A 21,909-nucleotide genomic window follows, 5' to 3' on the forward strand; every position below is an offset into this window, starting at 1 on the left:
TGGTAACCAAACTGGTAACCAAACTGGTATTACCACGCTAACTACAATGTCAGAGAAAGGAATGAGGCAGGGAGGGGTGTGGCGGCATTTCTGTGGAGGGGGAAAAAAAGTATGGTGAACAAAGTGGCATGGATGGTATCTGTTGATGTTGTGTCTACGCATGCGTGTGTATGTGCCTATCAGACTGGTATGGCATATGGCCACAGAGATAGACATGTATGGCTGGTACTTTCCAAGCTAGACTGACGCCAAACAAACTCCCATTTCCTCCTCTAAAAAAACAGAGGGAGGGAGAGAAAGAGGGAGAGGTTCCTCAGGTCCAGGAGGCTCCTCTCTTGTCTTATCCTGTATTTTTTTTTGGGGGGGGGGGGGGGTCCTGCTTTTCCCCTGCAACATAATCACCTCTTTAACAACATTACCAATAGTTAGTCTGGCGTTAGTGGGGTTCCCCACGTCTACATCAGTCTCTCCTTCATCAAATTGTAGCCATATACCCCTTGGTCTGAGTGATGAAAGCACTTGTCTTTTAAGTTTGTAGATCAGTGGAAATGAATGGGAGAGCGAGAGAGAGAGAGAGAGAGAGAGAGTAGAGAACAGACGCACAATGAGATTCCTATCGAAAGTAAAAGTGAATGGATGCCCTGGGCACGACGCGAACACACACAGACGCACAACAAACGACCACAAAGTGCACGGAGCATTCAAGGACAGCTATAGCTTAATGCATTTGGACACGGATCATATAGTGGAAGCCGTTGCCTTTTAACCCGAGGGATGGAGACTCTCGATTCCCGCCAGACAGGTGAGATTTTTTGGGTTCTTTTTCTGCTTGTCTCCTCAATATAATTTTATCCGACGCACTTGCAACGATCCCATCTCCACTGCATGGTGAAAAAAACCAAAAAAACATATACATTTTATTGAAAAGACAATAAATGTCACTTATTTTGTACTATTTATTTAAGAGTTCTAACTGTTTTTATATTTGTAAATCAATTTAATTTCGCCGTATTTTGTTTGTGAACGATTGCATGTGGTGGGTGATTTGATGGGGGGGGGGGGAGATTCCAGTCAGCAACGAGAGAAGTGAATAACCCGGTGTCTTCTATGGCCCCCTGTAAGCGCTGGTCTCAGTTCTGTTATTCAGATGGAATAATACTCTGTGTTGCAATCTAACTCCTGTAATGTTTAATTTGTGTTTGGAAGGTTATTTGGCATTTTATTGTTATATTATAGAACTTGTATCATGTCCGCCACCCCCCCCCCCCCCCCACACACCGCCCCCACATGTTTAACAGCAATACAACTGTGACACGTGGGGGAGGGGGAAAAAACGTGGAGGTCATTAATTAGGCCATACTTTATTTTCTGATCTGTTTTAATATAATTCTCGACATGGCAAAAAAATAGATGAACTTCTCAACTGTCACCCCCCCCATACAGGATGTGGGTACAATCTAGATGCTCTGGGTCCCTGCTGAAACCCAATATATTAGTTATAGTGAAAGACCAGTCCGTTTCAGCTTTGGACCAGAGAAATTATCTTTAGAGAGATCGGACAAACATTGACAATGTTGAATATTGTTCAAAATTCTAGAATTTCTGTTTTTATTTATTTTATTTTATTTAACGAGGCAATTTCAGTTAAGAGCAAATTATTATTTTACAATGACGGCCTACACCGGCCAAACCCGAACGACCCTGGGCGAATTGTACGCCACCCTTTGGGACTCCTGGTCAAGTGTGATGCAGCCTGGGATCGAACCAGGGTATGTAGTGATGCCCCAGACCGCTTCGCCACTCTGGAGCATAGTTACATAGCATTATTTAAATATTAACTATTACCCATGTCATTTTAATGAGGTTCTAACATGGCTGTTATAGAATGTTGTAGTGTTAATGAGGTTCTAACATGGCTGTTATAGAATGTTGTAGTGTGATGTTAATGGGGTTCTAACATGGCTGTTATAGAATGTTGTAGTGTCACGTTAATGGGGTTCTAACATGGCTGTTATAGAATGTTGTAGTGTCATGTTAATGGGGTTCTAACATGGCTGTTATAGAATGTTGTAGTGTCACGTTAATGGGGTTCTAACATGGCTGTTATAGAATGTTGTAGTGTCATGTTAATGGGGTTCTAACATGGCTGCTATAGAATGTTGTAGTGTTAATGGGGTTCTAACATGGCTGTTATAGCATGTGTAGTCTCATGTTAATGAGGATCTAACATGGCTGTTATAGAATGTTGTAGTGTCATGTTAATGTGTTCTAACATGGCTGCTATAGAATGTTGTAGTGTCATGTTAATGGGGTTCTAACATGGCTGCTATAGAATGTTGTAGTGTCATGTTAATAGGGTTCTAACATGGCTGTTATAGAATGTTGTAGTGTCATGTTAATGGGGTTCTAACATGGCTTTTATAGAATGTTGTAGTGTCATGTTAATGGGTTTCTAACATGGCTGTTATAGAATGTTGTAGTGTTAATGGGGTTCTAACATGGCTGTTATAGAATGTTGTAATGTCATGTTAATGGGGTTCTAACATGGCTGTTATAGAATGTTGTAGTGTCATGTTAATGGGGTTCTAACATGGCTGTTATAGAATGTTGTAGTGTCATGTTAATAAGGATCTAACATGGCTGCTATAAAATGTTGTAGTGTCATGTTAATGGGGTTCTAACATGGCTGTTATAGAATGTTGTAGTGTTAATGGAACTCTAACATGGCTGTTATAGAATGTTGTAGTGTCATGTTAATAGGGTTCTAACATGGCTGTTATAGAATGTTGTAGTGTCATTTTAATGGGGTTCTAACATGGCTGTTATAGAATGTTGTAGTGTCATGTTAATGGGGTTCTAACATGTCTGTTATAGAATGTTGTAGTGTCATGTTAATGAGGATCTAACATGGCTGTTATAGAATGTTGTAGTGTCATGTTAATGGGGTTCTAACATGGCTGTTATAGAATGTTGTAGTGTCATGTTAATGGGGTTCTAACATGGCTGTTATAGAATGGTGTAGTGTCATGTTAATGGGGTTTCTAACATGGCTGTCTATAGAATGTTGTAGTGTCATTTTAATGGGGTTCTAACATGGCTGTTATAGAATGTTGTAGTGTCATTTTAATGGGGTTCTAACATGGCTGTTATAGAATGTTGTAGTGTCATTTTAATGGGGTTCTAACATGGCTGTTATAGAATGTTGTAGTGTCATGTTAATGGGGTTCTAACATGGCTGTTGTAGTGTCATTTTAATGGGGTTCTAACATGGCTGTTATAGAATGTTATAGCTTGAAAAATGATGTAGTTGGTTAAAGGAACCAACCCTTGATATCCCCACATTATGGAAATCTGTTTTTGTACTGCCTCTCCTGAAAGCTGGAGATCCTTCGCTACTTGACAACTATCGACCTATATCAAAATCGTCTGTACTTGTCTAAGGTAGTAGGCAGCTAAAGGCCTACTTCCAAGAAAACAATTATTTTAAATGGAATGCAATCAGGTTTTAGGTCTGGCCACAGCACTGTTTCAGCAACACTGAAGGTTTTAAATGACATTCACTGTGTTCTTGATAAGAAGCTACATTGTGTGTCTCGTCTTTAATGATTTGTCGAAAGCATTTGACACCGTGTTATTGTAAAGGTTAAAATGTTGTGGAATGACTGGTCGTGCTCTAGGTTTGTTTATAAATGACCAATCAAGTCTTACAGAATGTGTAATGGCGGATGGTTGTAAAATCGGAGTCCATGGAGTTGTGCTCAGGTGTTCCGCAAGGTTCTATTTTGGGCCCACTGTTGTTCATTTTGTATATCAACAACATTTGGGGGGATCTTATTGAAACAATGGATGTTCATTTTTATGTAGATGATATTGATAGTAGTTTACCTTCAGCTTTTGAAAATGCCCAAAGAGCATTTAACATCATACAACAGAATCTGTATGATTTTAAAGCTGGTTCTAAATTCAGGGTAAAACAAAATACATGGTATTTTCAAATGCCAGGTATGTTACCGATCATGTCATTGCTACATTGACTGGACGTACTATAGAGAAAGTGAAAGTGTACAAATATTTGGGTGTGTGAGTTGATGATAAGCTGAGATTCACTGTGCCTGTAGAGAACTTGATAAGGAAGCTCATTGCTGAAAATAGGTTTTTATTACCGGCGTAAGGCTTGTTTTTCTTTTGAGACCAGGAAGGAGCTGGTACGATGTATAGTCGTGGCAAAAAGTTTTGAGAATGACACAAATATTAATTATCACAAAGTCTGCTGCCTCAGTTTGTATGATGGCAATTTGCATATACTCCAGAATGTTATGAAGAGTGATCAGATGAATTGCAATTAATTGCAAAGTCGCTCTTTGCCATGCAAATGGAACTGAATCCCCCAAAAAACATTTCCACTGCATTTCAGCCCTGCCACAAAAGGACCAGCTGACATGTCAGTGATTCTCTTGTTAACAAAGGTGTGAGTGTTGATGAGGGCAAGGCTGGAGATCATGCTGATTGAGGTCAAATAACAGACTGGAAGCTTCAAAAGGAGGGTGGTGCTTAGAATCATTGTTCTTCCTCTGTCAACCATGGTTACCTACAAGGAAACACATGCCGTCATCATTGCTTTGCACAAAAGGGCTTCACAGGCAAGGATATTGCTGCCAGTAAGATTGCACCTAAATCAACCATTTATCGGATCATCAAGAACTTCAAGAAGAGCGGTTCAATTGTTGTGAAGAAGGCTTCAGGGCGCCCAAGAAAGTCCAGCAAGCGCCAGGACCGTCTCCTAAAGTTGATTCAGCTGCGGGATCGGGGCACCACCAGTACAGAGCTTGCTCAGGACGGCAGCAGGCAGGTGTGAGTGCATCTGCACGCACAGTGAGGCAAAGACTTTTGAAGGATGGCCTGGTGTCAAGAAGGGCAGCAAAGAAGCCACTTCTCTCCAGGAAAAACATCAGGGACAGAATGATATTCTGCAAAAGGTACAGGGATTGGACTGCTGAGGACTGGGGTAAAGTCATTTTCTCTGATGAATCCCCTTTCCGATTGTTTGGGGCATCCGGAAAAAAGCTTGTCCGGAGAAGACAAGGTGAGCTCTACCATCAGTCCTGTGTCATGCCAACAGTAAAGCATCCTGAGACCATTCATGTGTGGGGGTGCTTCTCAGCCAAGGGAGTGGGCTTACTCACAATTTTGCCTAAGAATAAAGAATGGTACCAACACATCCTCCGAGAGCAACTTCTCCCAACCATCCAGGAACAGTTTGGTGACGAACAATGCCTTTTCCAGCATGATGGAACACCTTGCCATAAGGCAAAAGTGATAACTAAGTAGCTCGGGGAACAAAACATCGATATTTTGGGTCCACGGCCAGGAAACTCCCCAGACCTTAATCCCATTGAGAACTTGTGGTCAATCCTCAAGAGGCGGGTGGACAAACAAAAACCCACAAATTCTGACAAACTCCAAGCATTGATTATGCAAGAATGGGCTGCCATCAGTCAGGATGTGGCCCAGAAGTTAATTGACAGCATGCCAGGGCGGATTGCAGAGTCTTGAAAAAGAAGGGTCAACACTGCAAATATTGAATCTTTGCATCAACTTCATGTAATTGTCAATAAAAGCCTTTGACACTTATGAAATGCTTGTAATTATACTTCAGTATTCCATAGTAACATCTGACAAAAATATCTAAAGGCAGCAAACTTTGTGAAAATTAATATTTGTGTAATTCTCAAAACTTTTGGCCACGGCTGTACATTACTGGCAGTTTTAGATTGTAGTGATGTTATATATATGCAGGCCTCAACCACTACCCTGAGAGCACTTGATTCAGTGCATCATGCAGCCCTCAGGTTCATCACAAATCAGAAACGTCTAACACATCATTGTCCCTTTTCTGATTTGCTTCTAACAGTACCAAAAATTAGAACAGGTCATGGTAGGAATAGTTTTAGTTATTCAGCTCCGTGGTCCTGGAATTCTCTCCTGAACATTTTAAAATGTGACGATCTAGTTTTGTTGGTGGAGTTTAAACACTTGATCGATGTATATATCATAGAAGAGTGTAATTGTCTTAAGGACAGCTGTTTTTTTTTTTGTCAAGACTTTCGTGTTTTTTAACGTAAAAATGTTTTTTGTTGTTGTATTGTATGTGTGTTTATAGTTTTCTTTAATGTTGTGTTAGTGTAATGCAAGTTGTTTTGACTGAAACGTTGTTCCCTCTGCTGCTATTGGACCAGGTCTCTCTTGGAAAAGAGATGCTATCTCAATGAGAAAAAAACGGTATAAATAAAGGTTAAATAAAAATAAAAAACACCAAGCCACCTTATTGAGAGGTCCTGATGCTAGTGGAGAGACCGTAACCCAACACCTTATTGAGAGGTCCTGATGCTAGTGGAGAGACCATAACCCAACACCTTATTGAGAGGTCCTGATGCTAGTGGAGAGACCATAACCCAACACCTTATTGAGAGGTCCTGATGCTAGTGGAGAGACCATAACCCAACACCTTATTGAGAGGTCCTGATGCTAGTGGAGAGACCATAACCCAACACCTTATTGAGAGGTCCTGATGCTAGTGGAGAGACCATAACCCAACACCTTATTGAGAGGTCCTGATGCTAGTGGAGAGACCATAACCCAACACCTTATTGAGAGGTCCTGATGCTAGTGGAGAGACCATAACCCAACACCTTATTGAGAGGTCCTGATGCTAGTGGAGAGACCATAACCCAACACCTTATTGAGAGGTCCTGATGCTAGTGGAGAGACTGTAACCCAACACCTTATTGAGAGGTCCTGATGCTAGTGGAGAGACTGTAACCCAACACCTTATTGAGAGGTCCTGATGCTAGTGGAGAGACTGTAGCCCAACACCTTATTGAGAGGTCCTGATGCTAGTGGAGAGACCGTAACCCAACACCTTATTGAGAGGTCCTGATGCTAGTGGAGAGACCATAACCCAACACCTTATTGAGGGTCCTGATGCTAGTGGAGAGACTGTAACCCAACACCTTATTGAGAGGTCCTGATGCTAGTGGAGAGACCATAACCCAACACCAGCACCTTATTGAGAGGTCCTGATGCTAGTGGAGAGACCATAACCCAACACCTTATTGAGAGGTCCTGATGCTAGTGGAGAGACCATAACCCAACACCTTATTGAGAGGTCCTGATGCTATGGAGAGACCGCAACCCAACACCTTATTGAGAGGTCCTGATGCTAGTGGAGAGACCGTAACCCAACACCTTATTGAGAGGTCCTGATGCTAGTGGAGAGACCGTAACCCAACACCTTATTGAGAGGTCCTGATGCTAGTGGAGAGACCATAACCCAACACCTTATTGAGAGGTCCTGATGCTAGTGGAGAGACCATAACCCAACACCTTATTGAGAGGTCCTGATGCTAGTGGAGAGACCGTAACCCAACACCTTATTGAGAGGTCCTGATGCTAGTGGAGAGACCATAACCCAACACCTTATTGAGAGGTCCTGATGCTAGTGGAGAGACCATAACCCAACACCTTATTGAGAGGTCCTGATGCTAGTGGAGAGACCATAACCCAACACCTTATTGAGAGGTCCTGATGCTAGTGGAGAGACCGTAACCCAACACCTTATTGAGAGGTCCTGATGCTAGTGGAGAGACCATAACCCAACACCTTATTGAGAGGTCCTGATGCTAGTGGAGAGACTCGATAACCCAACACCTTATTGAGAGGTCCTGATGCTAGTGGATGAGACTCGATAACCCAACACCTTATTGAGAGGTCCTGATGCTAGTGGAGAGACCGTAACCCAACACCTTATTGAGAGGTCCTGATGCTAGTGGAGAGACCATAACCCAACACCTTATTGAGAGGTCCTGATGCTAGTGGAGAGACCATAACCCAACACCTTATTGAGAGGTCCTGATGCTAGTGGAGAGACCGTAACCCAACACCTTATTGAGAGGTCCTGATGCTAGTGGAGAGACTGTAACCCAACACCTTATTGAGAGGTCCTGATGCTAGTGGAGAGACCATAACCCAACACCTTATTGAGAGGTCCTGATGCTAATGGAGAGACCATAACCCAACACCTTATTGAGAGGTCCTGATGCTAGTGGAGAGACCATAACCCAACACCTTATTGAGAGGTCCTGATGCTAGTGGAGAGACTGTAGCCCAACACCTTATTGAGAGGTCCTGATGCTAGTGGAGAGACCGTAGCCCAACACCCAACACCTTAATAATTTTTTCACCTCTTCCACACTGACTTTTTACGGAATTCAAAAGTACAATTCTTGTCTGTCATAATATGGTCAGATATACTTGGATGTGTAGTGTCAGCGTTTGTTGCTGGCATGTCATACCTAAGTTTGCTTATCTTGCCGGTAATATAATGAATGAGCCATCTGATTTTGATGAGCTGAGTTTGCCTTTTTGCCCAAAATTACATTGAAGGTGCTGCAAAGTTTTTTTTACTATCATTCTTTATGTCATTTATTTACATTTGACATTTTAGTCATTTAGCAGACGCTCTTATCCAGAGCGACTTACAGTAGTGAATGCATACATTTTATTTATTTATTATTATTATTATCTTTTTCTTGTACTGGCCCCCCGTGGGAATCGAACCCACAACCCTGGCGTTGCAAACACCATGCTCTACCAACTGAGCCACAGGTTTCATAGTGTAGTTTCTATTTCTTTTTATTCAGTTTAGTCACATGATTTCTCAACTTGCAGTACATTTGCCAATCGGTTGTGCAGCCAGACTTATTTTCCATTCCTTTTGCCTCATCCTTCTCAAACCATACCATTTTTCAATTCCTCATCAATCCACAGGGATTTAACAGTTTTTACACGTCATTTTCTTAACGGGTACATGCTTATTAGTAACTGGGATAAGCAATTTCATAAATGTGTCAAGTGCCGTGTCTGTTTGCTCCTCATTACACACCACAGACCAACAAATATTCTTTACATCAACACCATAGGAATCACTACAAAACGTATTGTATGACCTCTTATACACTATATTAGACCCAGCCTTTGGAACTTTGGTTTTCCTAGGTTGAGAGAATGCCAAGAGTGTGCAAAGCTGTCATCAAGGCAAAGGGTGGCTATTTTGAAGAATCTCAAATCTTTTAAAAACACTTTTATGGTTACTACGTGATTCCATATGTGTTATTTCATAGTTTTGATGTCTTCACTATTATTCTACAATATAGTAAAAAATAGTAAGAAAAACCCTGGATTATGTAGGTGTGTCCAAACTTTTGACAGGTACTGTACCTCTCTGTTGATATCACATACATTATCAAGCATAATCACACATGTTGTCCAGATAATGACTGTTAGCACTAGGTGGTCTATAGTAGCTTCCCACCAGAATGGGCTTTAGGTGAGGACAGATGAACCTGTAGCCATATTACTTCAACAGTATTTAACATGAGATCCTCTCTAAGCTTTACAGGAATGTGGTTCTGAGTATAAACAACCACACCTCCACCATTGGAATTCCTGTATTTTCTGTAGATGTTATAACTATGTATTGCTACCACTGTATCATCAAAGGTATTGTCTAAGTGAGTTTCAGAGATAGTCAGAATATGAATGTCATCTGTTACTAGTAAATTATTCATTTCATGAAACTTGTTTCTTAAGCTACATATGTTAACGTGGGATATTTTTGAGTACTTTTCTGTGATGGTTTCTTGTTTTCATTGTTTTACTGGGAAACTTATCAGAAGTAGACATTCTCATGTTATTTATGCTAGTGCAGGTTGAGCTGCACACAGTGGACTTCCTCCCCTAGGGCACACCGCATCCGTGGTAACGGCATAAATCTGGTTCATAGGCACATGATTGATGCATACAATAGATGTAGAATATGGTGATCCAATGTGATTTGGTCAACAGGTGCCAGGATGCAGGATGTGGACATTATGGATCTGCCCATCTCCCCTACACTTGAGGTTGAAGACTTTCTGCCAGGTAACCTAATAGTTACCCTGGACTAACACTGATCTATAGAGATATAGTTACCCTGGACTAACACTGATCTATAGAGATATAGTTACCCTGGACTAACACTGTTCTATAGAGATATAGTTACCCTGGACTAAACACTGTTCTATAGAGATATAGTTACCCTGGACTAAACACTGTTCTATAGAGATATAGTTACCCTGGACTAAACACTGTTCTATAGAGATATAGTTACCCTGGACTAACACTGTTCTATAGAGATATAGTTACCCTGGACTAACACTGTTCTATAGAGATATAGTTACCCTGGACTAACACTGTTCTATAGAGATATAGTTACCCTGGACTAAACACTGTTCAATAGAGATATAGTTACCCTGGAGTAACACTGTTCTATAGAGATATAGTTACCCTGGACTAACACAGAGATATAGTTACCCTGGACTAACACAGAGATATAGTTACCCTGGACTAACACTGTTCTATAGAGATATAGTTACCCTGGACTAACACTGTTCTATAGAGATATAGTTACCCTGGACTAACACTGTTCTATAGAGATATAGTTACCCTGGACTAAACACTGTTCTATAGAGATATAGTTACCCTGGACTAACACTGTTCTATAGAGATATAGTTACCCTGGACTAACACTGTTCTATAGAGATATAGTTACCCTGGACTAAACATTGTTCAATAGAGATATAGTTACCCTGGACTAACACTGTTCTATAGAGATATAGTTACCCTGGACTAACACAGAGATATAGTTACCCTGGACTAACACAGAGATATAGTTACCCTGGACTAACACTGTTCTATAGAGATATAGTTACCCTGGACTAACACTGTTCTATAGAGATATAGTTACCCTGGACTAACACTGTTCTATAGAGATATAGTTACCCTGGACTAACACTGTTCTATAGAGATATAGTTACCCTGGACTAACCACTGTTCTATAAAGATATAGTTACCCTGGACTAACACTGTTCTATAGAGATATAGTTACCCTGGACTAACACTGTTCTATAGAGATATAGTTACCCTGGACTAAACACTGTTCTATAGAGATATAGTTACCCTGGACTAACACTGTTCTATAGAGATATAGTTACCCTGGACTAAACACTGTTCTATAGAGATATAGTTACCCTGGACTAACACTGTTCCAGAGAGATATAGTTACCCTGGACTAAAACTGTTCTATAGAGATATAGTTACCCTGGACTAACACTGTTCTATAGAGATATAGTTACCCTGGACTAACACTGTTCTATAGAGATATAGTTACCCTGGACTAACACTGATCTATAGAGATATAGTTACCCTGGACTAACACAGAGATATAATTACCCTGGACTAAACACTGTTCTATAGAGATATAGTTACCCTGAACTAACACTGAGATATAGTTACCCTGGACTAAACACTGTTCTATAGAGATATAGTTACCCTGGACTAACACTGATCTATAGAGATATAGTTACCCTGGACTAACACTGTTCTATAGAGATATAGTTACCCTGGACTAACACTGAGATATAGTTACCCTGGACTAAACACAGAGATATAGTTACCCTGGACTAAACACTGTTCTATAGAGATATAGTTACCCTGGACTAACACTGAGGTATAGTTACCCTGGACTAAACACAGAGATATAGTTACCCTGGACTAAACACTGTTCTATAGAGATATAGTTACCCTGGACTAACACTGTTCTATAGAGATATAGTTACCCTGGACTAACACTGTTCTATAGAGATATAGTTACCCTGGACTAACACTGTTCTATAGAGATATAGTTACCCTGGACTAACACTGTTCTATAGATATATATTTACCCTGGACTAAACACTGTTCTATAGAGATATAGTTACCCTGGACTAACACTGTTCTATAGAGATATAGTTACCCTGGACTAAACACTGTTCTATAGAGATATAGTTACCCTGGACTAAACACTGTTCCAGAGAGATATAGTTACCCTGGACTAACACTGTTCTATAGAGATATAGTTACACTGGACTAACACTGTTCTATAGAGATATAGTTACCCTGGACTAAACACTGTTCCAGAGAGATATAGTTACCCTGGACTAAACACTGTTCTATAGAGATATAGTTACCCTGGACTAAACACTGTTCTATAGAAATATAGTTACCCTGGACTAACACTGTTCTATAGAGATATAGTTACCCTGGACTAACACTGTTCTATAGAGATATAGTTACCCTGGACTAACACTGTTCTATAGAGATATAGTTACCCTGGACTAACACTGTTCTATAGAGATATAGTTACCCTGGACTAACACTCATCTATAGAGATATAGTTACCCTGGACTAACACTGTTCTATAGAGATATAGTTACCCTGGACTAAACACTGTTCTATAGAGATATAGTTACCCTGGACTAACCACTGTTCTATAGAGATATAGTTACCCTGGACTAACACTGTTCTATAGAGATATAGTTACCCTGGACTAACACTGTTCTATAGAGATATAGTTACCCTGGACTAACACTGTTCTATAGAGATATAGTTACCCTGGACTAACACTCATCTATAGAGATATAGTTACCCTGGACTAACACTGTTCTATAGAGATATAGTTACCCTGGACTAACACTCATCTATAGAGATATAGTTACCCTGGACTAACACTGTTCTATAGAGATATAGTTACCCTGGACTAAACACTGTTCTATAGAGATATAGTTACCCTGGACTAACCACTGTTCTATAGAGATATAGTTACCCTGGACTAACACTGTTCTATAGAGATATAGTTACCCTGGACTAACACTGTTCTATAGAGATATAGTTACCCTGGACTAACACTGTTCTATAGAGATATAGTTACCCTGGACTAACACTCATCTATAGAGATATAGTTACCCTGGACTAACACTGTTCTATAGAGATATAGTTACCCTGGACTAACACTGTTCTATAGAGATATAGTTACCCTGGACTAACACTGTTCGTACAATTTGATTTGATTTGATTCAGGATGAATGGAGTTAGATCTGTTAGCCCTGTTAGCCTTGTTAGCCCTGTTGACTTGTGATCAATAACATTTGATTTGATTTGATTCAAGATTAATGGAGTTAGCCCTGTTAGCTCTGTTAGCCCTGTTAGCTCTGTTAGCTCTGTTAGCCCTACTAGCCCTGTTAGCCCTGCTAGCCCTGTTAGCCCTGTTAGCCCTACTAGCCCTGTTAGCCCTGCTAGCCCTGTTAGCCCTGTTAGCCCTGTTAGCCCTACTAGCTCTGTTAGCCCTGTTAGCCCTGTTAGCCCTGCTAGCCCTGTTAGCTCTGTTAGCTCTGTTAGCCCTGTTAGCTCTGTTAGCCCTGCTAGCCCTGTTAGCCCTGTTAGCCCTGCTAGCCCTGTTAGCTCTGTTAGCTCTGTTAGCCCTGTTAGCCCTGTTAGCCCTGTTAGCCCTGCTAGCCCTGTTAGCTCTGTTAGCTCTGTTAGCCCTGTTAGCTCTGTTAGCCCTGCTAGCCCTGTTAGCCCTGTTAGCCCTGCTAGCCCTGTTAGCTCTGTTAGCTCTGTTAGCCCTGTTAGCCCTGTTAGCCCTGTTAGCCCTGCTGGCCCTGTTAGCCCTGTTAGCCTGCCCCCAGAGCAGGTTAGTTCTGAAGGATTCGTTGCCATAGACATTTACCTGGCTAAATGGTGAACCACTTTTGTGGTACCGGTTATCCTGAATTTAATTCAGAGTTGACTAAAGTTACCTTGGTAGTTATAGGGCTAAGGTAACCGTGCAACATAACACTGTTATACAAAGGACAATGTTCAGAAACTTTTAGTTCCGTATGGATATCTCTCTCTCTCACACACACACACACACACACACACACACACACACACACACACACACACACACACACACACACACACACACACACACACTGTTCTATAAAGGGAACTGTTGTTCTATACAGGACATAGAGTTGATGAAGGGACATGATTCATTAGAGGAACGTTAGTCCCTCATAACTCTGCACCGTAACACTCCATTCCTCCCCGTCTCCCCGTCTCCCCGTCTCCCCGTCTCCCCGTCTCCCCGTCTCCGTCTCCGTCTCCCCGTCTCCCCGTCTCCCCGTCTCCCCGTCTCCGTCTCCCCGTCTCCCGTCTCCCCGTCTCCCGTCTCCCCGTCTCCCCGTCTCCGTCTCCCCGTCTCCCCGTCTCCCCGTCTCCCTGTCCCAATATTCCTCTTCTCCCGACTTCGCTTGTGGCCCGTTGGCATCCCAACGTAACTCCATCCCCTAATAGTCCTGCTCACCTTGGAAACGTGTTTTTCCGGGTTCTCACTCATGAGGGGACGGGTATAATTGTTGTTATAATATTACTTAACTTCCTGGTGAGGCACAGCCAGGGAAGGTGATTGGTTGTTTAGTCACAGCCAGGGAAGGTGATTGGCTGTTTAGTCACAGCCAGGGAAGGTGATTGGCTGTTTAGTCACAGTCAGGGAAGGTGATTGGCTGTTTAGTCACAGCCAGGGAAGGTGATTGGCTGTTTAGTCACAGCCAGGGAAGGTGATTGGCTGTTTAGTCACAGCCAAGGAAGGTGATTGGCTGTTTAGTCACAGTCAGGGAAGGTGATTGGCTGTTTAGTCACAGCCAGGGAAGGTGATTGGCTGTTTGACTGTTTTCTTCCTGTTTCTCAGAATTAGACCTGGAAGTCGAGGATTTTCTCGGGGAATTCGGGGATTTTCATTTTGACTTCAATTGTAAGTTACACACACACACACACACACACACACACACACACACACACACACACACACACACACACACACACACACACACACACACACACACACACACAAAACACTGCACATAAACATCGTAAATGGCTGATTGACTCAAAGCAACTATCCCCTGTTTCAGATGCGTTGTTTGACCTGGACTTAAATGTGGACATCCAGACTGGTAAGGAGTTCAGAACAGGTGCTTCTAGTCGCTGTGTTTCTATGATGCCGTCTGTCTGTTCTAGTGGTTGCGTTTCTATACCCGGTGATGCCAGGTCCCAGAGTCACTCTGCCAACTCTCTCACTTCCTCTGTCTGTGGTGGTGTGGTGTGTAGGTGAGGTTGCCATACCGACAGCTGTGACCGAGCCAGGTGGCCAGAAACAGAACTGCAAGATAAGGAGAGGTAACACGCCTCATTCAGATATAAAGGCTTGGCTTATTAAAAACTTAAATAAACTGTTGTTGCTGCTTGGCTTATTAAAAACTTAAATAAACTGTTGTTGCTGCTTGACTTATTAAAGACTTAAATAAGCTGTGTTGCTGCTTGACTTATTAAATACTTAAATAAGCTGTGTTGCTGCTTGACTTATTAAAGACTTAAATAAGCTGTGTTGCTGCTTGACTTATTAAATACATAAATAAGCTGTGTTGTTGCTGCTTGGCTTATTAAAGACTTAAATAAGCTGTGTTGCTGCTTGGCTTATTAAAGACTTAAATAAGCTGTGTTGCTGCTTGGCTTATTAAAGACTTAAATAAGCTGTGTTGCTGCTTGGCTTATTAAAGACTTAAATAAGCTGTGTTGTTGCTTGACTTATTAAATACTTAAATAAGCTGTGTTGCTGCTTGACTTATTAAAGACTTAAATTAGCTGTGTTGCTGCTTGACTTATTAAAGACTTAAATAAGCTGTGTTGCTGCTTGGCTTATTAAAGACTTAAATAAGCTGTGTTGCTGCTTGGCTTATTAAAGACTTAAATAAGCTGTGTTGCTGCTTGGCTTATTAAAGACTTAAATAAGCTGTGTTGCTGCTTGGCTTATTAAAGACTTAAATAAGCTGTGTTGTTGCTTGACTTATTAAATACTTAAATAAGCTGTGTTGTTGCTTGACTTATTAAAGACTTAAATAAGCTGTGTTGCTGCTCGACTTATTAAAGACTTAAATTAGCTGTGTTGCTGCTTGACTTATTAAAGACTTAAATAAGCTGTGTTGCTGCTTGGCCGTAGCAGAAGCCTGCCCTCACAACGGCCGGTCTGATATAGAGTATGACGTCAACAACAGTTGATTGAAACAACAGTGTCCTGTGTGATGTTGTCCCTAACAGAACCTGGTGACGGACAGAGGAAGAGGAGAGCGACAGAACCTGGTGACGGACAGAGGAAGAGGAGAGCGACAGAACCTGGTGACGGACAGAGGAAGAGGAGAGCGACAAAACCTGGTGACGGACAGAGGAAGAGGAGAGAGACAGAACCTGGTGATGGACAGAGGAAGAGGAGAGCGACAGAACCTGGTGACGGACAGAGGAAGAGGAGAGCGACAGAACCTGGTGACGGACAGAGGAAGAGGAGAGCGACAGAACCTGGTGACGGACAGAGGAAGAGGAGAGAGACAGAACCTGTTGACGGACAGAGGAAGAGGAGAGCGACAGAACCTGGTGACGGACAGAGGAAGAGGAGAGCGACAGAACCTGGTGACGGACAGAGGAAGAGGAGAGAGACAGAACCTGTTGACGGACAGAGGAAGAGGAGAGCGACAGAACCTGGTGACGGACAGAGGAAGAGGAGAGCGACAGAACCTGGTGATGGACAGAGGAAGAGGAGAGCGACAGAACCTGTTGACGGACTGATGAAGAGAGTGACTCAGACAGACTCTCCCATCAGAGGTAAGGCCTAAAACCAACTCTGTTTCTACCATCTCCCCTATCCCTGAAGTGTACACTCCTTCACTTTCTCTTATCCCTGAAGTGTATACTCCTTCACTCTCTCTTATCCCTGAAGTGTACACTCCTTCACTCTCCCCTATCCCTGAAGTGTACACTCCTTCACTCTCTCTTATCCCTGAAGTGTATACTCCTTCACTCTCTCTTATCCCTGAAGTGTACACTCCTTCACTCTCCCCTATCCCTGAAGTGTACACTCCTTCACTCTCTCTTAACCCTGAAGTGTACACTCCTTCACTTCCCCCTCATTAAAAGCACTGGAGTGGTGTAAGACATATTCAGACCCTTGAGGGAGAGTGAACGAGTGCACACTACAGGGATACGGGAGAGTGAACGAGTGCACACTACGGGGATAAGGGAGAGTGAACGAGTGCACACTACGGGGATAAGGGAGAGTGAACGAGTGCACACTACGGGGATAAGGGAGAGTGAACGAGTGCACACTACGGGGATAAGGGAGAGTGAACGAGTGCACACTACAGGTATACGGGAGAGTGAACGAGTGCACACTACGGGGATAAGGGAGAGTGAACGAGTGCACAGTTCTGGGAGAAAGAGGATTGGACAGAAGTTTACAGCTCAGTTAAAAGCAGTCTTGTCTTCAGTTCCTCAACAGTGAGGTAGTGTGGCTGAGAGACTGGTAAAGGAATGTGGGTTTAGAAGTGATACAGTGAGGTAGTGTGGCTGAGAGACTACTAAAGGAATGTGGGTTTAGTTCCTCATCAGTGAGGTAGTGTGGCTGAGAGACTAGTAAAGGGAACGTGGGGTTTAGAAGTGATACAGTGAGGTAGTGTGGCTGAGAGACTAGTAAAGGAATGTGGGTTTAGTTCCTCATCAGTGAGGTAGTGTGGCTGAGAGACTAGTAAAGGGAACGTGGGGTTTAGAAGTGATACAGTGAGGTAGTGTGGCTGAGAGACTAGTAAAGGAATGTGGGTTTAGTTCCTCATCAGTGAGGTAGTGTGGCTGAGAGACTAGTAAAGGAATGTGGGTTTAGAAGTGATACAGCGAGGTAGTGTGGCTGAGAGACTGGTAAAGGAATGTGGGTTTAGAAGTGATACAGCGAGGTAGTGTGGCTGAGAGACTGGTAAAGGAATGTGGGTTTAGAAGTGATACAGCGAGGTAGTGTGGCTGAGAGACTGGTAAAGGAATGTGGGTTTAGAAGTGATACAGCGAGGTAGTGTGGCTGAGAGACTGGTAAAGGAACGTGGGTTTAGAAGTGATACAGTGAGGTAGTGTGGCTGAGAGACTAGTAAAGGAATGTGGGTTTAGTTCCTCATCAGTGAGGTAGTGTGGCTGAGAGACTAGTAAAAGGAACATTTAGAAGTGATACAGCGAGGTAGTGTGGCTGAGAGACTGGTAAAGGAATGTGGGTTTAGTTCCTCATCAGTGAGGTAGTGTGGCTGAGAGACTAGTAAAGGGAACGTTTAGAAGTGATACAGCGAGGTAGTGTGGCTGAGAGACTAGTAAAGGAATGTGGGTTTAGAAGTGATACAGTGAGGTAGTGTGGCTGAGAGACTAGTAAAGGGAACGTGGGTTTAGAAGTGATACAGTGAGGTAGTGTGGCTGAGAGACTGGTAAAGGAATGTGGGTTTAGAAGTGATACAGCGAGGTAGTGTGGCTGAGAGACTAGTAAAGGAATGTGGGTTTAGAAGTGATACAGTGAGGTAGTGTGGCTGAGAGACTGGTAAAGGAATGTGGGTTTAGAAGTGATACAGTGAGGTAGTGTGGCTGAGAGACTGGTAAAGGAATGTGGGTTTAGAAGTGATACAGTGAGGTAGTGTGGCTGAGAGACTAGTAAAGGAATGTGGGTTTAGTTCCTCATCAGTGAGGTAGTGTGGCTGAGAGACTAGTAAAGGGAACATGGGTTTAGAAGTGATACAGTGAGGTAGTGTGGCTGAGAGACTAGTAAAGGAATGTGGGTTTAGTTCCTCATCAGTGAGGTAGTGTGGCTGAGAGACTAGTAAAGGGAACGTGGGGTTTAGAAGTGATACAGTGAGGTAGTGTGGCTGAGAGACTACTAAAGGAATGTGGGTTTAGTTCCTCATCAGTGAGGTAGTGTGGCTGAGAGACTAGTAAAGGGAACGTGGGGTTTAGAAGTGATACAGTGAGGTAGTGTGGCTGAGAGACTAGTAAAGGAATGTGGGTTTAGTTCCTCAACAGTGAGGTAGTGTGGCTGAGAGACTAGTAAAGGGAACGTGGGTTTAGAAGTGATACAGCGAGGTAGTGTGGCTGAGAGACTGGTAAAGGGAACGTTTAGAAGTGATACAGTGAGGTAGTGTGGCTGAGAGACTAGTAAAGGGAACGTTTAGAAGTGATACAGCGAGGTAGTGTGGCTGAGAGACTAGTAAAGGGAACGTTTAGAAGTGATACAGCGAGGTAGTGTGGCTGAGAGACTGGTAAAGGAATGTGGGTTTAGAAGTGATACAGTGAGGTAGTGTGGCTGAGAGACTAGTAAAGGGAACGTGGGTTTAGAAGTGATACAGCGAGGTAGTGTGGCTGAGAGACTAGTAAAGGGAACGTTTAGAAGTGATACAGCGAGGTAGTGTGGCTGAGAGACTAGTAAAGGGAACGTTTAGAAGTGATACAGCGAGGTAGTGTGGCTGAGAGACTGGTAAAGGAATGTGGGTTTAGAAGTGATACAGTGAGGTAGTGTGGCTGAGAGACTAGTAAAGGGAACGTTTAGAAGTGATACAGTGAGGTAGTGTGGCTGAGAGACTAGTAAAGGGAACGTTTAGAAGTGATACAGCGAGGTAGTGTGGCTGAGAGACTAGTAAAGGGAACGTTTAGAAGTGATACAGCGAGGTAGTGTGGCTGAGAGACTGGTAAAGGAATGTGGGTTTAGAAGTGATACAGTGAGGTAGTGTGGCTGAGAGACTAGTAAAGGGAATGTGGGTTTAGAAGTGATACAGCGAGGTAGTGTGGCTGAGAGACTGGTAAAGGAATGTGGGTTTAGAAGTGATACAGTGAGGTAGTGTGGCTGAGAGACTAGTAAAGGGAACGTTTAGAAGTGATACAGCCTAATCTGTAATTTAGGTATTGATGATCAAGGCTTGTTTTTAAAATGGAACTGAATAAATCAAACTGATAGGTTTTTTTTGTGTGTTCTCTCTAGGTGGTGCTGGCTCTCCTCCCCTCTCGGCCGTGACTCTCTCTCCTCCTCCTCCTCCTCTTCCTCCTCCCAGACTTCTCCAGATCGCTCCCTCTCTGCTTTACATTCCTGGGTTTGGGACTGCTACTTTCGTCTCTTCATGTAGCAGTAAGTGTGTGATGATGTTATGGGCTGGTTTCCCAGACACAAATGAAGAGTCATGCTGGACTCATAATGCACTTTCAATGGAGATTTTTATTTTGACAATGTTTTTGTTGTTGTTGGTCCATGTGTGTGTGTGTGTGTGTGTGTGTGTGTGTGTGTGTGTGTGTGAGAGAGTGTTTTTGTAACCTTTGCTCTGTGTCCTTACAGATGGCTCAGAGCTGCAGCTGGTTCAAGCTCGTGTTTTCAGCTTCTCAAGACCGCCCACCTACATACTGAGTGAGTGTGTGAGTGTGTGTGTGTGTGTGTGTTTGTGTGTGTGTGTGTCCATGAGTCAAATCAAATCTAAGTTCATTGGTAGTGTCGTGTCTTTGGGGGTACCATTAAACGGAAGATATGTTTATCAATTAGCTCCCTGTAATTATTATCACGCGATTAAACTGATTAATCGTTTAATTGTAATTAACTAGGAGATCGGGGCACCAAGGAGAATATTTAGATTACAAAGCTATAATTTTCCTAATATAACTTTCCTGTACTATAATATTATATCCTATTATAGTATAGGCCGATTATCTTCTGGTTTAAATGGTGTATTTACCTCTAGTCCAGTCTCATTCCAAACGTCGTAAATTGTTGTATCTGCACGAACCCAGTCTTTACTAAAATCATCCATACATCAATTGTCTTAAAATCATTTATTTACTACACTAAGTAATTAACAGAAAAACATACAAACAGTAATTATCGTCACAAAGGATTGGTAGAGGAATGTGCCCTACTGGCTAAACAGGCAGGTCGGCCTGTTGAACAATGGGTCATAAATGGTCAGCTGAGAAGTTTACACAGAGTTCATTAATATTAACAATTGACAATTGAATGCTCACTCATTCGGGAACAATTGCAATCAATATATATTTACGCTCAGTGTGTCGTCGTTCTTTGTTGGAGAGTTCGGTTCTGTTGGGAAGTTTTCTCCGCGTTCTCTCTCTCTCTCTCTCGGTTAGAATGGATCTTTCAGAGCGACATTCATTAATGTCGTCATAGAATGGTTGTTTCGTTGGTCTTCGCGTTCAATGATATAATTTACTTAGCTGCAGACTAATAATTAATATCAAAGACTTATTCTTATTCTGTCGGTATCAATAGTCTAAAAGTTAACCACGTGGTATGGTTCACTTTCAGTAGAGGAATTAGATGGTAAAACCTATGTGGCCACGGAGTGTAGGCCTGGTCTGTAGAAATGTAAATCAGGGAGTGTTTTATAGTGCCCATAGAACAGGCTTGTCAAATGACGCCTGGTCCTGTATGGGTCCCTGGGGGCGTGCCTATGACTGAGTTAGATTTGGTTACAGAAATACAATTCTATCACATTACATCAGTACAATAGCATCTCATGTGTATTATAAAAGCTTTATCCTTATTAATACATTCTATACAACCATTATGTTGCAAGTCTCAAGCTGATGCTATTATATAAACAGTTTTATGGTAATATGGCTATATTGTCTGTTCTGAGTATCACAAAATTGTACCAAGCGGATCAGTTCGTAGCTGGATTCTTCACCAATCTTCCATACCTTCTCCAGAACACAAAATGTCGCTTGGCTCTCCAATTCTATGAGTTGGAAGAATTTCCTGTGTCTCTCTATGGGCCATGTGGCCAGAGACTCTCCTGGAATTTTAGAGTTTTTACAACCCTTTACACACAGGGTGGATTGGGGGAAGGTAGGTTGGGTGGTGGTGCAAAAGGGAGGGGGTCAACTGTCCTCCCTGTACCAAAAGAGGCCAACGTCATGACATACCCCCCCCCCTGGTGGTTTGGATCTTCTTTATCCTGCAAGTTACAAATCAACATAAAATCATGACCACGTGATGTCCCATTGGTAGATCATCGTTGCAGTCCTCTCTGGTGGTTGAACTTGGTAGGCTCTCTGAAAGCGGAGCCGTCCACCACAAGGATGGGCAGTTGATGTCCGGTTGGTGATCGC

At 42.5% G+C, this 21,909-nt stretch overlaps 1 protein-coding gene across 1 annotated transcript in view; it reads left to right on the top strand.

Moving 5' to 3' along the window:
• The first annotated feature begins 391 nt into the window (after nt 1-391).
• The window catches only part of LOC123740017 (uncharacterized), a 53,395-nt gene continuing 31,877 nt past the window's right edge, over nt 392-21,909 (top strand). The window contains exons 1-8 of the mRNA XM_082972980.1: nt 392-802; nt 9,904-9,978; nt 14,648-14,710; nt 14,871-14,912; nt 15,067-15,135; nt 16,054-16,611; nt 19,781-19,924; nt 20,129-20,197. Of these exons, the coding sequence (XP_082829106.1) occupies nt 775-802; nt 9,904-9,978; nt 14,648-14,710; nt 14,871-14,912; nt 15,067-15,135; nt 16,054-16,611; nt 19,781-19,924; nt 20,129-20,197 (1,048 nt within the window). The 5' untranslated portion in view covers nt 392-774. The remainder of the gene's footprint in view (nt 803-9,903; nt 9,979-14,647; nt 14,711-14,870; nt 14,913-15,066; nt 15,136-16,053; nt 16,612-19,780; nt 19,925-20,128; nt 20,198-21,909) is intronic.

Source organism: Salmo salar, chromosome 03 (genome assembly GCF_965601325.2).
Source record: "Salmo salar chromosome 03, fSalSal1, whole genome shotgun sequence".
Taxonomy (NCBI): Eukaryota; Metazoa; Chordata; class Actinopteri; order Salmoniformes; family Salmonidae; genus Salmo; species Salmo salar.